The sequence below is a fragment of the Heterodontus francisci genome, chromosome 18 (assembly GCF_036365525.1).
Source record: "Heterodontus francisci isolate sHetFra1 chromosome 18, sHetFra1.hap1, whole genome shotgun sequence".
Classification (NCBI taxonomy): Eukaryota; Metazoa; Chordata; class Chondrichthyes; order Heterodontiformes; family Heterodontidae; genus Heterodontus; species Heterodontus francisci.
Window position 1 is genome coordinate 29,660,079 of NC_090388.1, and position 17,456 is coordinate 29,677,534.

Here is a 17,456-nt window from a genome sequence, read left to right on the forward strand (position 1 = left end):
GGAATCTTTGAAATTGACTTTTCCTTTTAAAAAAAGTGGACAATGTGCTGCAAAAATGGCTGCCAAAGGTCAAATGACTTGGCTTGTGTATTTCAAACACTGCTTCACTATCTCAACAGGACAAAAGGATACATTCCAGACTAAGAGGTGTTGACTACACCCATCCTGAAACCATCAAGAGACATTCTGAATTGAATTGATTTCTTCTGAGACAGAGGTGTGAAGTAGATACATCATAACAGAATAATACTCATCCAGACATTAATGGAAGACCATGGATTCCACATCCTGGTCCAGTGTATGGTCACACCAGGGGAACAGACCATATGTCAGGTACCAGAAATGCTAATATGATAAATTGTGACCTTAAAAGGTAACCTTCTGGAGAAAGCGAGAAATCACAGACACATCACAGAAAAGGCAGCCCAGCGAGAGGCTGTGGAAAGATCCAGCCTAAACAAGAAGAAGCCCTGCTGTTAATTCTACGCTTCAACTTGGCACAGCAGAGAACTGAAAGTGACCGCCACCTCCAATCTGAAATCTTGACCACCAGAAATCTACAGCACCTCAACAAGTTCATGACTACAAACACACAGGCCTGCATCTTGAAAAGGGACTGTCCAACTTAGAAGATTTAACAGGGTTACTGTAAACCATGAACAACTACCACTACCACACTCTTACCCTCTGCCTTCTAGCTATCTTCTCTTGAGAGCGCATGTAAGAGTGAATGCATATGTAAATGGTGTTGCGAACATTTCGGGGAATGAATATTGTTCAATAAATAGTTAATCTTCTGTTTTAAACCTACAAGAAAACCTGTCGCTGGCTATTTATTTGATAAGTAAAACACTCAGGGGCTAACTCATCATTCCTCCTTCACCTGAATTCAACCTCCTTCCAGCATCACAGATACCAGTCATCAGCCATTCCACGTGATATCAAGAAACAGTTGAAGGCATGGATACTGCAAAAACTATGGGCCCTGACAACATTCCGGCAATAGTACTGAAGACTTGTGCTCCAGAACTAGCTGCGCCGCTAGCCAAGCTGTTCCAGTAGAGTTATAACACTGGCATCTACCCAGCAATGCGGAAAATTGCCCAGGGATGTCTTGTACACCAAAAGGCAGGACAAATCCAACCTGGTCAATTACCGCCCTATCAGTCTACTCCCAAACATCAGCAAAATGATGGAAGGAGTCGTTAATAGTGTTATCAAGAGGGACTTACTCAGCAATAACCTGCTCAGTGATGCTCAGTTTGGGTTTGCCAGGGCCACTCAGCTCCTGACCTCATTACAGCCTTGGTCCAAACATAGACAAAAGAGCTGAACTCCAGAGGTGAGGAGAGAGTGATTGATTACCCTTGACATCAAGGCAGCATTTGACCGAGTATGGCATCAAGGTGCCCTAGCAAAATTGGAGTCAATGGGACTCAGGGGGAAAACTCTCCGTTAGTTGGAGTCGTACCTATCACAAAGGAAGATGGTTGTGATTGTTGGAGGTCAATCATCTCAGTTCCAGGACATTACTGCAGGAGTTCCTCAGGGTACTGCCCTAGGCCCAACCATCTTCAGCTGCTTCATCAATGACCTTCCCTCCGTCATAAGGTTTGAAGTGGGGATGTTCGCTGATGATAGCACAATGTTCAGCACTATTCGCAACTCCTCAGATACTGAAGCAGCCCATCTCCGTATGCAGCAAGACTTAGACAACATCCAGGCTTGGGCTAATAAGGGGCAAGTAACATTTGCGCCACACAAGTGCAAGGCAATAACCATCTCAAACAAGAGAGAATCTACCATCTCCCCTTGATATTCAATTGCATTACCATCGCTGAATCCCCCACTATCGACACATGGGGGTCACCATTGACCAGAAACTGAACTGGACCAGCCCCATAAATGCTGTGGCTACAAAAACAGGGCAGAGGCTGGGAATTCTGTTGCAATTAACTCACCTCCTGTCTCCCCAGTGTCTGTCCACCATCTGCAAGGCACAAGTCAGGAGTGTTATGAAATACTCTCCGCTTGCCTGGATGGGTGCAGCTCCAACAACACTCAAGAAGCTCAACACCATTCAGGACAAAGAAGTCTGCTTGATTGGCACCCCATCCACCACTTTCAACATTCACTCCGTCCACCACCGACACACCGTGGCAGCAGTGTGTACCATCTACAAGATGCACTGCAGCAACGCACCAAGGCTCCTTCGACAGCACCTTCCAAACCCGTGACCTCTACCACCTAGAAGGACAAGGGTAACAGATGCAAGTTCCACCTGCAAGTTCCCCTCCAAGCCACACACCATTCTGACTTGGAAATATATCACTGTTCCTTCACTGTCGCTGGGTCAAAATCCTGGAAATCCCTTCCTAACAACACTGTTGGTGTACCAACACCCCAAGGACTGCAGCAGTTCAAGAAGGCAGCTCACCACCACCTTCTCAAGGGCAATTAGGGATGGGCAATAAATGCTGGCCTAGCCAGAAATGCCCACATCGCCTGAATGAATAAAAAAAATATTGAAACAAAACACGAATGTGGTCAGTTGGGAAGTAAACAGTGAGAACCACCCACACCCCTTAATACTATACAATAGGTAACTCAGGAGTATGAAAATTAGACCGCTATGTGATCTGAATTAGATACATGGTTGTTCACTCTGTTTGAAGACAGATAAAGGAAGAACATGATAAAAACAAAGCCAGATATCAATTGTTAAGCTGTTTTATTTCACAGCGCATGAGTGCCAGGGCAACAGTTATGACCATATGCACTTCATTCAATTATATAACTTCGCTACATAATAATACAAAATAATCAATTCACTACATTTCCCACATCATTGAATTATCTTACTTGACTTAAAATCACTCCCAACACCCTTCTGTATGCAAAACCTCTAAGCCTAGCCAAAGCTTCCCCTCACAGATTTTGATGTGAAGATTTGACAGTATCTGTTTTTTACTAACTAAAATTGTGATTACCCTTTGCATTGAAAACAATATTTTTTTCAAACACTGTGAAAAATGATCAAGAATTGCTGAAACATGTGCTGCAAGATGTTAAAGTTGATATTTGAGTTACAGATGTCTACAAATTTCAATCATAGACACTTACATGTTTTCACAACAGGAACTCTGTAGGCTTTGCTCTTCATGTTGCCACTGGTTGCATAAACAGCAAAGTTATATTCTTTGCCTGGTGTCAGATTTTCTATGGTTATATTAACATCTATGTTGGCTGTAGGCATTCTTTTACTTCCATCTTCATATGTAACTTTAACTCCATCAAATATACCAACTTTTGGCATTCCAGCATAGAGCACTGTTGAGTGAGTCTGAACATCAATGGGAACAACTATTTCAACTGGTTTAGGCTCTGAAATAAAGATAAGATAATTTTGCAATTAAAAAACAAATCTTCACATGGAGAGGATTGAAATAGTTGAGTCTGGAACAAATGAAAGCATGCATGAAGGTTTCAGTAGCAGCTGGGATAAGGCAAGGGTGGAGATGGGTGATATTATGGAGATGCAAGTAGGCACTCTTTATGATGGAGAAGATTTAGGGTCAGAAGCTCAGCTCAGGGTCAGCTAATGTTGCGAACTATCTGGTTCAGCCTGAGGCATTCGCTAGGAAGCTATGACATCAATGGCGAGAGAATAGAGTTTGTGGTGGGGGCCAAAGACAATGTCACACTTGGCAAATCAATTTCTTAGGGTTTCCCTTTACTTCAAAGATGTCGAACTGAATTTTTCAGTCCCCTAGGGCCAGGCTGGGAGGCAGGAGGGGTGGGGAGGTCGCGTAAAATAGTGAGGGAAGGTGGGGGGTGGAGTGTTTGTCGCCCTCCCAATGCCATGGAATTTTAGTGGAGCAGGGAAGATCGAGGACGGCCACTGAAAGGCCTCTTCCCGCGCTGTTGGCATTTTACCAGTGGCAGATGGGCCTTCCTCCATCTGGGGAGACCGACCAGTAAATATTGGCAGCCTCCCGGCAGTCTGGGTGGTGGGGGACCTTCCCATGAGGCACCCTGTGACCCTGGAGGGTCCACCCCAGCTGCATGGTCCACCCCATCAAAAACAATTCTCTTGCCCTCATTAACTACTACCCACCTGGAAAGCCCAACCTCACTCACCTGACTTTTTTTTATTCATTCATGCGATGTGGGCATCGCTGGCTAGGCCAGCATTTATTACCTATCCCTAATTGCCTTTGAGAAGGTGGTGGTGAGCTGCCTTCTTGAACTGCTGCAGTCCATGTGGGATAGGACATCCACAGTGCTGTTAGGAAGGGAGTTCCAGGATTTTGACCCAGCGACGGTGAAGGAACGGCAATATAGTTCCACTTAAGGATGGTGTGTGGCTAGGAGGGAACTTCCAGGTGGTGGTATTACCAACCATTTGCTGCCTTTGCCCTTCTAGGTAATAGAGGTCGCAAGTTTGGATGGTGCTGTCTAAGGAGCCTTGGTGCATTGCTGCAGTGCATCTTGTAGATGGTACACACTGTTGCCACTGTGCATCGGTGGCGGGGGGAGTGAATGTTTGTAGATGGGGTGCCAATCAAGCAGGCTGCTTTGTCCTGGATGGTCAAGCTTCTTGAGTGTTGTTGGAGCTGCACCCATCCACGCAAGCGGAGAGTATTCCATCACACTCCTGACTTGTGCCTTGTGGACAGGCTTTGGGGAGTCAGGAGGTGAGCTACTCGCCACAGGATTCCTAGCCTCTGACCTGCTCTTGTAGCCACGGTATTTATATGGCTACTCCAGTTCAGTTTCTAGTCAATGGTAACCCTCAGGATGTTGATAGTGGGGGATTCAGCGATGGTACTGCCAATGAAAGTCATGGGGAGATGGTTAGATTCTCTCTTGTTGGAGATGGTCATTGCCTGGCACATGTGTGACACGAATTTTACTTGTCACTTATCAGCCCAAGCCTGGATATTGTCCAGGTCTTGCTGCATTTCTACACGGACTGCTTCAGTATCTGAGGAGTCGTGAATAGTGCTGTACATTGTGAAATCATCAGCGAACATCCCCACTTCTGACCTTATGATTGAAGGAAGGTCATTGATGAAGCAACTGAAGATGGTTGGGCCTAGGACACTATCCTGAGGAACTCCTGCAGTGATGTCCTGGAGCTGAGCTGATTGACCAACAACCACCACCATCGTCCTTTGCGCTAGGTACGACTCCAACCAGCAGAGAGTTTTCCCCCGATTCCCATTGACTTCATTTTTGCTAGGGATCCTTGATGCCATACTCGGTCAAATGCTGCCTTGATGTCAAGGGTAGTCACTCTCACCTCATCTCTTGAGTTCATCTCTTTTGTCCACGTTTGAACCAAGGCTGTAATGAGGTCAGGAGCTGAGTGGCCATGGCGGAACCCAAACTGAGCATCACTGAGCAGGCTATTGCCCAGCAAGTGCCGCTTGACAGCACTGTCAACGACACCTTCCACCACTTTACCGATGCTTGAGAGTAGACTGATGGGGTGGTAACTGGCCGGGTTGGACTTGTCCTGCTTTTTGTGTTCAGGACATATCTGGGCAATCTTCTGGGACGTCCTCCATTGCTGCTACACTGGGCCTCCTGCAGTACCAACAGTGGCCACCGCTCCCAGTGACACTGCTGGTACTGCTGTACTGCCGGGCCTCTTGGGGCCGGATCCTGTCCCTTAAAGGAGGCAGCATCCCCGACAGTGGGCAGTTTATTGCCTGCCCACCACTGAATTGAGACGAGGGGGTCCGATAAATGACCAAGGTGTGATCAACCCACCCACCTTCCGGCCCATTGCCGGGACGCCCGCTGCCAAAATAAAATCCAGCCCATTATTTCTGCACTGCTACACCCTGTTGCCTGTTGATCTTGTCTCAGAAGCAATTTTTCTGAACTTCCTTCTTCTTTCCACATTTGCATACTCTGCAATGCAGCACAGTATTCCTCAAGTACACATTCATATTTATATTGCTAAAATATCCCATTACAGACTTGTTTATGGAATTATATATGCCTATCTGGCCTATCTAAAATGTCTGATATTGGATGGTTGACTTTCACAGAATACAAGAGACAAAACAGCAAGAAGCAAGAATTTGGATGTTATCTGTAATGTGTTATTTCACAGCAACAGCAACAAAGACAATTCTTTACACAAGGTACATATACTAAGCAAGATTTCAGGACCAAATCAAAGATGACTATGAGGAATAATAAAAGAAAGTATCTGAGGTAACTCCAAATCTTTACACCAAATCAATCTGAGGTCCTTCTAAAAAAAATCAAAAAAACAGTTATCAGTTGTGAACATTTATTCCTTTTATTAAAACATAAAGACAAGGACCCTAAAGTTCCATGATGACCCCCTTGCTTGTGCAAACGAGTGCTCTCCAACACAGATCCCCACTGGAGTTTGCAGCATCAGTGGGAGTGCATCTTATTTTCATGGGGAAGATGACAACACGTACCACTTGGTACCACCTGCCCTAAGATGGTGGAGATTTGTACAACCAGCCAAGCCTAACCCTAGCAATGCTCCAAAAGTTCTCCAAACAAGGGGTCAATCCAGGATAAATGTTTACATTTTTTCTTCCTTAGACATCCAGACCACTTGCCAGGCCTGGATCCCACCTGTAGGACCCATTTGTGCCCTTGTGGAAGCCAATACGCCTCATCGTTCACAGCAAATCAGTGAGCCACTCCTACTACACAGGGTCCCCAGTGAGCCTTAGGTGTTAGAATTCTTGCTTAGGGAGTTCACCTCCAACCTGTTATTTTATTTGTATGGGGCGAATGAAAGTTCTGTTTCCTACAAGGTAACCAGGAAACTCAAAAAAACAATGCAGAGCAACTCTGCTGAGTCTTCCCCATTTCCTTGGGCATTTCACCCATCTCCCGTCAAAATTGCAGGAGGAGACAGATAGACCACAGGTGGAATGTGGGAGCCATGGTATTAGTTAGGTCACAAATAGATTATAATCAAAGTTTCAGCTCATGCAGACTTACTTGTAGTTTGTGAGACATATTTTGGTTTGCTTCTCTTCCCACTCTTTACTGCCATTACCTCAATGTCATATGTAACACCTGGGATCATAAAATCAAGTTGAAATACTGTTGCATTTATCACTGAATATTCTTTTATTTCAGCGCTGTTATTGCTCATTTTCATTTGAAGATGGTATTCGTCGCTTCCTTCTAATGGTGGCTCCCAGTGCACAGTGATTGTGTTCTCCCAAACATCTGCATTGTCAACATAAATACTGACCGGAGGACTGGGAGCTAAATCCACAATAAATAGTAAATAATAAATAATAGTAAACAATGTAAATTCTAAATGCAACATTAGTTTCAGTGTACAGATTCTAAAGAATTAAATTTATTATATCTCAAATCTATCTATTCCAACTCATATTAAAGTCAAACACAAACAATCATTTTGCTGTACTTTTATGTGGTGCTCCTGATGGTCCAAAAGTCCTTTTTGTTTTGTAATGTTTTAGGTTTTTTTTAATTACAGAGAGGAACTTTCCAGATGCTACATAAGTGATATTTGGTATAGATGCATAACTAAATATAACGAAGTTTGATGCTAATACAAATGAACATAAATTCAGGCCCAGTGGACCAGTATTTTATATGAAAATAGTTAACCCGACACAGCTACATTTACCTGTAGTAGCAAACAATGGTCCTTCAGCACAACTTAGTGATCCTCCTTCAGCTGTTGCCTGTACATAAATTTTGTAAGAGTGGAAAGGCTTAAGGTTTTTGAGTACTAAGGATGTTTCATCTCCTATAACACCTTCAGTTCTTAGACTTTTTGATTCGAATGCCATGTAACTGACAAGATAGTGATGAAATGATGCATTCTGTGATTTGTCTGGAGGAGCCCAAAGCACCTGTACTGCAGTAGACGATACTTCTCCAAATGTAATACTTCTTGGTGGATTTGGTCCTATTTAATAGCAGGAATATAAATGTATTAGTTAAAAAATGCATTTGTTAGAGTAGCACAAAGATTAAGTTTTTGTATTTTTCCACCAGAATCACTTAGTTAAAAAATCAACATAGCGGAAAAACATAATTTTACAATTTTAATACCAGAAAAATATGTACAAAAGGTCTCAATCATTTTCTAGCATATTTTATTAGGCAGATTTGTACTTTAATCTTGATGCTTGCCTTTTTATTGTTATTCCAAAAGTATAGATAGCTAAATATAAATCATGAATTCGTAGTGCAAGTCTCACTTCATTTGCTTTGGCTTCCTAAACTAATCATCTGCTTTATCTTTCAAAGTTTCCTCTGAATTCCAAAAATGAAATATTAAATGACAATGCTTAAAATACAGTATTTAGGATTTGCATTGCTAGGGAATTCACTGGTCGTCAAATGAAATTGGCAGCATACTTGTACTCCTGTGAATCAGAACTGTTTTAACCCTATAATTTACAGTAGGTAATAATGTCAAGCCTTATTTTTAATTTATCATTGTAACTAGAAAGTAACTGTAAAATGAGAGTGCTGCAATAATAACAATAAATGGGCAGAAACAACAAATAGCAACCATGAGTAATTTGAAATTATAATTTTTCATGTTGTGGGAGTCACTGGCTAGGCCAGCATTTATTGCCCATCCCTAATTGCCCTTGAACTGCATGGCTTGCTAGGCCATTTAAGAGTCAAACATTTCTGGAGTCACATGTAGGCCAGACCAGGTAAGGAGTACAGATTTCCTTCCCTAAACGACATTAGTAAACCAGATGGGTTTTTACAACAATGGTTTCATTTTCACCATTAGACTAGCTTTCAGCTCCAGATTTATTAGTTGAATTCAAATTTCACCATCTGCTGTGGTGGGATTTAAATCCATGTCCTCTGGATTACTAGTTTAGTGACATTACCACTACACCACTGCCTCCCCTGTCATAACAGAATGACAAGACAGATAAGGATTATAAGGATGATTGGAATCTTGAAATAAAAACAGTTTGCTATACCCACTTCTGGACACAGGTAATATATGGCTGCCAATGATGCCTTGCTCCATCAAAGGATTATTTTAAATTAATATCAATTTGGAATTAAGAAACACAAAAAAAACTGTGCACTTTAGCAGGGAATTTGCACCAAGATATTGGCAGCATCAAGAGATATAACTAAAATCATGAAATAACATAAGAGAAATAAAAAATATAATTCAAAAACTCTTAATATTCTACTCTTAACATTCTGCCTGTGGGATCTAAACCCTTCTCCAGCGACATATAATGTAGTCTGGCACTTCAGTGTAATACAGAGGGAATGCTGAACTGCTACAGGTACTGTCTTTCCAATGAGGTATTAAACCAAGGCCCTGCATGGCATTATTCAAAGTTGAACAGGAGAGTCCTCTTGATATCCTGACCAACATTTATCCCTAAACAAACACCACTATTACAGATTATTTGATGATTTATCCCATTACTGTTTACAGGATGTTGTTGGGTGCAAATTGGCTGCCACATTTACCTACATTACAACAGTGATTACATTTCAGAAGTACTTTAGTGCCAACTATTTTCAGGCATCCCGTGGAATTTCAGACCAGTTTCGGTGCCAGCTACCAGGAGTAATGCGAGAATAGAACAGGGTGATTTGTCCTCAGATATCCCTTTCCCGTAAGGGGAAGCACTTCTAGCATATGCCTTCACCAGTTGCTACCGTCAAGAATGATAACTTTTTGTTATAATCATGAAGGAAAAATCTGCACTCTATCATCTTGTACTGAATTTTCAAATACTATCCCACAGTGTGCTTTAAATAATTCTATTGCATTTGTAAATGTTTTATAAAATTTGTGACAATATACACAGGTTAACATATTGAAGATATAACCAGTATCCCACATTCAGATCCGTCATCAGAGTTCAACATCGATGTTACATCATCAACTACCAGTGTAACACTGTCAAAACTTACTTGTTTTTACACTCAAAACTGGAGTAAGAGTACTTTGAGCACCTGTGTTGTCTCTTGTCATTAATGCAAAATAGTAGGTGTGTCCAGGGTGCAGCCCAGGAATAACTGCTTTAGTAGTATTTTGTAATATACTGTGGGAATACTGTTTTCCTTCAGCTGAAATAGTTTGGAACCAAATAAGTAGTTCAGATCTTGAAGTGAACAAATCTTGTAAATCATCCCAGACAATGGTGACTTCATTTTCTGTAGCATCTTCTAATTTTAGTCTAACAGTCTTTGGAAGAACTAGGGCTGAAGAACAACACATTTAAAAATGGCTACCTCAAAATTCTTATAATCAGTATTAAAACCGAACTCAAATTCATAGTTGGAGATCATCTGTGGACTTAACCAGGCTAGATTTTCAGTTCTAACACCTGGATGTTAAGCATCAGCTGGGTGGAGCACATAAAGAAATAGCTGGCCGGGAGGAACACATGCTAGTTACAGAACTTGATTTAGCAGGTTCTGTAAGGGAGTAAGGGTAAAGATCTACCCCAACATATATGATTTTGTTTTGGTGAAATTCTGAAGCTGACACTGGTGAAAGGATGTAACTCATCACATAATGTACATGCATGTGTACTGCATTTCCAAATTACACTACCTATAAACTATAAACTGCAGCATTCTTGGGCTCCCCAGCATTGTATCATCTATCAGCAGTGAAGCAGACCACTTCCATATTATGTCCTTAGATTACCACAGAAGTCTCAAAATACAAAAGTGTAAGATGTTAATATAACAGCAAATAAAATCAATGTTTATTTATTTTATTATTTATTTAGAGATACAGCACTGAAACAGGCCCTTCGGCCCACCGAGTCTGTGCTCGGCTTAATTAGCAACTCTGTGTACTCTGAAAGACTTTAAAGTGCACTGATAACATTCCAGGTAACCAAGTATAAGTAGTAGTTATAGAAACAGAAGTTTAGCTGAAGCAGAAGTTAAATTTGGGAAGAGTCATAGAGTCATACAGCACTGAAACAGGCCCTTTGGCCCACTGAGTCTGTGCCGACCAACAACCACCCATTTATACTAATCCTACATTTAATCCCATATTCCCTACCACATCCCCACCTTCCCTTAGTTCTCCTACCACCTACCTACACTAGGAGCAATTTACAATGGCCAATTGAGGTACTTTCAACTAATTACAACTCCAAGTGCAACAAATCCTGCAAGACCCTCAAAACATCAAATAAATTTAGTGCCATAACAATACAAGACAGGTTTCCGGGACTTTCAGCTCCTCCACCAGCATCATACAAGCACACCATTACAGAAAAATTCAGTCTCTAACATGATAAGGACACCAGAAAATCCTTTCAAAATATGAAAACAAAAATGAACATAAGAGATTAAGAAGAGTCATTAAGAATATTTTGCCATTGATCGACCAAGTAATTCTACATATTTGGTCCTGAATCTTTGGTCCCCAGATGGTAAAATACAAGTAAGTACTTCAAACAACAAAATTATCAAGATCAGTAAGATCAACAGATCTAGAATTGCATAGGCAAACAACATGTCAACAATAAAGAAAAATTAAGGCGTGCAAAACTCCAGTATGGATTTGGTGGTCTTGAGCAAGGTTAGGATTTGCAGTTCCACTTTTATTTTGATGATTAAACATATTTGAAGTTAGCATTTAACCATGTTTACCGGATTACAATTGTTTGCTGCAGTGCCCATTTCTTGGACGATTGCTGTTGTTACAGTAAAACCAACAGTGAAAACTTTGACCACTATTTTTTACTGCTGATCTACATGAGCTGCCCAACTCCACACCAACCACACTACCACATATGTGTAACATGGTAGATTCAGTATCATGAAGCCACTTGCCATGGTTAATCCCATCAGGATAATCCATGATGTTATTTTAGTCTTTAAAGACATAATTTAAATTGTACAACCAGTCAATGTTTTTCATAAAGACAAAGGTCACACAATAGATTGAAATGGTCTTTTGAAAAGTAAGACATTGAATGAGCTAGGTGTACATAATTCACTTCTGCATTAGTCAGATAACAAATCATTATTAATTTTTTTCGTTAGCCAATAAGTCACATTGTGCAGTCTCTATAAAATGCAGATAAAATAAATATTACTTTTGCTTTGGTCACTCAATAAACATAATTATGTGTGCCAACATTTGCTCCAGTGTAGAATCAGCTGTCTGGAAGTAATTTACCTTCATATTCACAAACGTACGGCAGAGACAGGAAGCAGAAAAGTCCTGTAAGCACATAGTCTGGACCCATTGGATTCAGTTGTAATGCATAGCAATCACTCTCATTTGTTGGCAGAGTCTGCAGCAAAATGCTGCTTAAATTATAGGGAGAACTGTCAGTCCACTGAAGCTCAGTTTCTGTCTGAGAAAAGAAAATGTTCATGTCTATTATATTTTGTCATGCTAGGCCCCCATCTGCCAAGAATGAAGCACATTAATTTTGTCATGAACATTGATGTTAAACTGTTACTGGAGTGAAGAAAGGACTTGTTAAACAAATCAGCCATGGCTGGAAAATACATTTGCATATTAACAGACAGTGTTTGGAAGGACAAAGCAGCCATTCCCTGATATTCAACCCACAATAGACTTTTGATCTCCAGACGTTGAAGGTGGGGGAGCTCACATTCCAGATTTACTGCTACGATGGCGCAATACACAAACGGACATGGTCAAACCAGCTAGTCACATGACTAACCTGCTGGGCAACCTGAGTTTTTTGAAACTAACTGGTTGCTCCAGGGTCTTTTGAACTAGCCCCAGAGAGTTTGAAATCAGAAAGCCATTTGCTCCTGGACTGAGAAGATCTCTCTCCTGTCTGTTCCCATTTCTTTCTCACAAGCTTCTGAATCCATTGAAGACACATGAACTCCAAGACAGAAAAGTCTTCTTTAGTGAACAAGGTTTAAGAAGAATACTGGGCCCCAATGAAAAGCAAGATCTACGTAAAAGCAAGTATTCTACAGTGAGCTTGTAGAACTGTAACAACAACTCTTCAGATATTGGCCGGAATTTTACACCACCCCAACAAGCAGGATGGTGGCGGGGGTGGGGGAGGGGTGGCGTAAAATGGAGCAGGAGGCTCCCAGAGGCTTTCCCAACCCGCTTCTACCGCCATTTACATAGGGCGGGGGGGGGAGCGAAAAACAACCCACCCACCCCAGGCCAATCAAGGCCCTTAAGCGGCCACTTAACGGCGACATAAGGGCCTTCGCCCGCCTCCACGTGGATTTTACGCGTGGCAAGTGAGCGTGCTGGAGCTGGGAAAAGCCACCTGGGAAAAACCCTGGTTGCGGGGGGGGGGCGCTTAATGATCAGGCACAGGGTGCCTGATGGAGGGTCGCCCCCTGCTACCCCAACCACCCCCAACACCCGACCTCCCCCCCTTCCCCCCCATCGGACCACTCTTGCCTTGCCAGGGCCCGACCAATTACCACCGGCAAGCCAACCAAAACGTACCTTATCTCCCAGCTCCATGTCTTCCTCTGCGGTCGACTGGGTTGCAGTCCAAGCAGTGGCCACCGCTCCCAGTGACACTTCTGGGACTAAGAGCTCAATGAGGCGGGACTTCGTCCCTCAAGTGGGTTGCAATTAAACAATGAAAGTCTGGGGTCGCATAAAATACGGAACAGATCCCCAGGCGAGGCGGAAGCGGGTTTGCACCAACTTTTCAGTCGGTGGCCAGCTCCCGTCCACATAACGTAAAGCCCCAGCCATTGCCTCAAACCTTTCCGGCTTATTTTTCTTCTGCTCTTTTCTGACTCTATTTGCATGTATGCATGCTAGCATGGGGCGCGGCCTGTATACGTAGGTGTTAACCGAATTAGAGTTTAAGTTTAATAAAATTTCACTTTAAACCTGAGAAAACCTGTTATGCTGGTTTCTTTGCCTTATAATTGGTCATAACAGAAATTTGGGCATCTGGAATTTTACCCACAGACAAGAGAAATTGGAAATGGGAAGCCAAATTGTTCCCAGTCAAAAAAGAGCAAGATATCAATACAGGTTTTCTTGTGGTTGTGTGTGCTTGAACACTAACATGTCTGCAATTGATGCTAGTAGTTCTCCAAGCCAGGATGAAGTAGCTTAGGATATGTTAAAAGCACTGTTTATGGAGGAGTTGAGGAAAATAGCTGAGCAGTGAGGGATCACGGTATGTGGCAAGGCTAGGAAGTCTGAACTCCTAAGGCTAATGGCAAACCATTTTTCCCTTGAAACTGTGAAGCAGAAACAGGGTTAGAAGCAGACTCCAACATGGTATTATTAGCAGAGATACAATTGGAAAAGAGGAAACTTGATTTTGAGGAGACGGATTGAGAAAGAATATTCCGGAAGGAATGCGAAGAGAGAGAGTTGAAGTGGCTTGAGTTAACTAGGGGGTGACAGAGTAACCCCAGTGAAAGTATGGCCAATATAGAGGAGCATAATTCAGGGCTGGGTAAAAAATTGTAAAACTAGCTCAACTAATTCCAAAATTCAATGAGGAGGATGTGCCTTTGAGAAAAATTCAATGAGGAGGATGTGCCTTTGAGAAACTGGAAAGGCAGCTAAAATGGCCAGCTGAAACTTGGCCTCCTTTACTACAAAGCAAGCTAACTGGAAAAGCCCATGAGGTTTATTCCCTGTTGCCAGTTGAGAGTTCATCAAATTATGAACTGAACAAAAATGCTATCCTAGGGGCATATGAATTAGTACCCAAAGCCTTTCACCAAAAGTTTAGAACTCTCAAGAAGCAAGCTAATCAAACGTATCTAGAGTTTGAAAGAAGTAAGCAGCTGGTTATTGACAAGTGGCTGAGGGCTCTTAAAGTACAGCTCAGCTATGAGAAGCTCAGGGAAGTAATTCTGTTAGAGGAATTAAAAAATTCTCTCCCACTCTCCATAAAGAACATGTAGAGGAGCAGCGGGTTCAGGGAGCCCGGCAAGCAGCCGTTCTGACCGATGAGTTTGCTGTAATTTATATGTCAGTTTCCCAGGGGAGAACATTTCCTAATTGCCCCCACAAGTCCGAAAAGGACAAAGGGTGGGAAGGTGATATCCACCCAGGGAGTCCTGGGAGAGAATGGAAAGCAGGAGACACAGGGGGCCCTCCTCCAGCCAAAAAGGAAGGTTCTGTGAGCAAGAGTGAGACCTGGAGAACTGTATGCCTCCATTGTAATAACGCAGGGCATTTAAAAGCTGACTGCTGGAAACTAAAGGGAAAACCGGCCGGGTTAATTAGGGCATACCCGCTCAGTGAAGAAGCGAACCTGATGGAAAGCACAGCAGAACAAGCTTTGGCTTTAACTGCAATAAGAGTGCAACCCAGGAAGCTTACGACGGCCAGTGCAGGAAAAGCTAACAGGATTCCTGAAGGCTATCAGAGTTTTGTGTCTGAAGGTAAAGTAACCCCATATCCCTCGAGTGGGGCAAGCAAGCCCATAGTGATTCTCAGGGACACAGGGGTCACTGGATCCTTTTTACTGGAAAAAGGCCTGACCTTTCCCTCAGAGAGTGCAGTGAACACCAGAATGGTGGTGAATGGTATTGGAGGGCAGTGTATGCCTGTACCTTTACACCAGGTGCACCTGGAGCGTGACCTAGTTTCAGGACCGGTGACCATAGGAATTGTCTCTAGTTTGCCTATGGAGGGGTTGACCTGCTCCTAGGTAATGATCTGGCGGCGGTGAAGGTGGTAGCCCCCCCCGCCCCCCCAGTAGTGAAAGAAAGACCGCAGGGGGTCAGAGAGACAGGGCCCTGGCAAGAGACGGTCTCCTGCAGAGTCCCTGAATGTGTAGTGGATCAGGCCATGATCAAACCAGCACCCCCAGAGGAGACTGTACTGGCACTGCAGGCAAATGACTATGAGATCTGCCTGTCCAAGACTTTCTTTGGAAAGTTAGGAGACCCAGGCAATGAATTAAATGGATTTTCCCCAGGTGAGGCTCAGTGAGCCGACCCAGTATTGCGAGAGTTTGCACTCGAGAGGCTGCCCAGTTTGAAAGTGAAGCAGAGGGAGTTCCTGATTGTCCTATTTAAAGAATGAGGCACTGATGAGGAAATGGAATTCTCCTCACAGCGCTGAGAGCAAGGAATGGACAGTAGTTCACCAGTTAGTGGTACTATAGAGGTACCGGAGAGAAATATTAAGACGGGCCCACGAGAGTACAGTAACTGTACATGCCGGTATACAAAAGATCAAAACCCGCATAAGACAGCAGTATGACTGGCCAAAACTCCACCAAGATGTGGTGGAGTACTGCAAGAGTTGCCACATGTGCCAGGTTGAGGGGCAATACCAACCTACCATGAAACTTGCACCCCTAAGTCTTGTACCGGTGTTAGGAGGACCCTCCAGCTGAGGCCTGATGAACTGTAAGGGACCCCCGCCGAGAACAAAAGGGGACAGGCAGGCACAAGAGTGGCAATAGGTTCGACAGAGAAGGGGAAAAAATGACCAGGTTAAAGGAAGTCCGGGAGGAATCCCAGATGAAAACCCCTACTGTCCGGTCAGCCAACCCCGAAAAATGTGAAAAGTTAGACCCTACATCCTCCTATGTAAATGCATTCATGAGAAGCACCCCACCAGAGTTGCTGACAGCATTTACAGGAACCTGCAGAGACAAAAAGAGACCTCCAAGGGGCACAGAAAGTGTGAGGGTGTTGCCTCACCTAGTCGAAGTGCCACAGGGGAGTGAAGTAGAGTCTACACAGATAGCTGCAGGCAGGAGTGTCCCAGTGAACAAAGGGGAGATTAACAAAGAATTCTCCCCCACAGTCAGAGAAAAAGGGAACCACCCATCCCCTGAAGTCAAAAGCCTTTGCTCAACCCAGCAAAGCACCGAAAGAGAATTCAGGATAGACCTGCTTACAGCTAACTCTCTTGGAAAAAAAATTCCAACTTAGGGCTAATTAAATCTAACCCCCTCCCCCACCCCACCTCTTGGCAGACATCAGCAGGAACAAAGACCCTAGGCAGTCATGGCAACAGGCAAACTGAAGAAAAACTTCCCCAAAGAGTCACATGGTTAGTGGGATTCCAAAAATGGGAAATTAAAGCAGCACTGGCACCAGGAAAAGACAGGCATTTATAATATGTTTTAGGATTTATGAATTAATGGAAATGAATGAGAGAAATGCATGGTTTTCTGTATCTTATATATTTTATTTCAACCCTTTTAATGAAATGCGCCTTTTCCCAAATTGCATTTCATTCATCTGGGTGTGGAGGTGTCATGCACAACCTGCACAACCCCACCTGCCAAGAATGTGGCACATTAATTTCACCATATGGATATTCAATTTCAAATTGTGCTGGGAAGAAGAGAAGACCTGTTATAAGGGGTTGCTAGGCCCATAGTTGGAAAGACATTTTTGCATATTAACCGACGTGCTTGTAGACAAAGGATCTACTCCCTGCTCTAATTCAATCCACAAATAGATGTGGTCAGACCAGTTAGTCA

At 43.1% G+C, this 17,456-nt stretch overlaps 1 protein-coding gene across 9 annotated transcripts in view; it reads right to left on the reverse strand.

Annotated features, from left to right (window-relative positions):
* Nucleotides 1-17,456, reverse strand: part of ptprq (protein tyrosine phosphatase receptor type Q) — a 297,632-nt gene that overhangs the window by 256,390 nt on the left and 23,786 nt on the right. For all 9 annotated transcript variants that reach the window (XR_010976839.1, XM_068050461.1, XM_068050464.1 and 6 more), the window contains 5 exons: nucleotides 12,197-12,377; nucleotides 9,961-10,251; nucleotides 7,670-7,954; nucleotides 7,006-7,278; nucleotides 3,124-3,384 (listed from right to left, as the gene is read on the reverse strand). Coding sequence is in view for 8 of the 9 variants with exons in the window: in XM_068050461.1 (XP_067906562.1) it covers nucleotides 3,124-3,384; nucleotides 7,006-7,278; nucleotides 7,670-7,954; nucleotides 9,961-10,251; nucleotides 12,197-12,377 (1,291 nt within the window). In the remaining variant the exon portion in view is untranslated. The remainder of the gene's footprint in view (nucleotides 1-3,123; nucleotides 3,385-7,005; nucleotides 7,279-7,669; nucleotides 7,955-9,960; nucleotides 10,252-12,196; nucleotides 12,378-17,456) is intronic.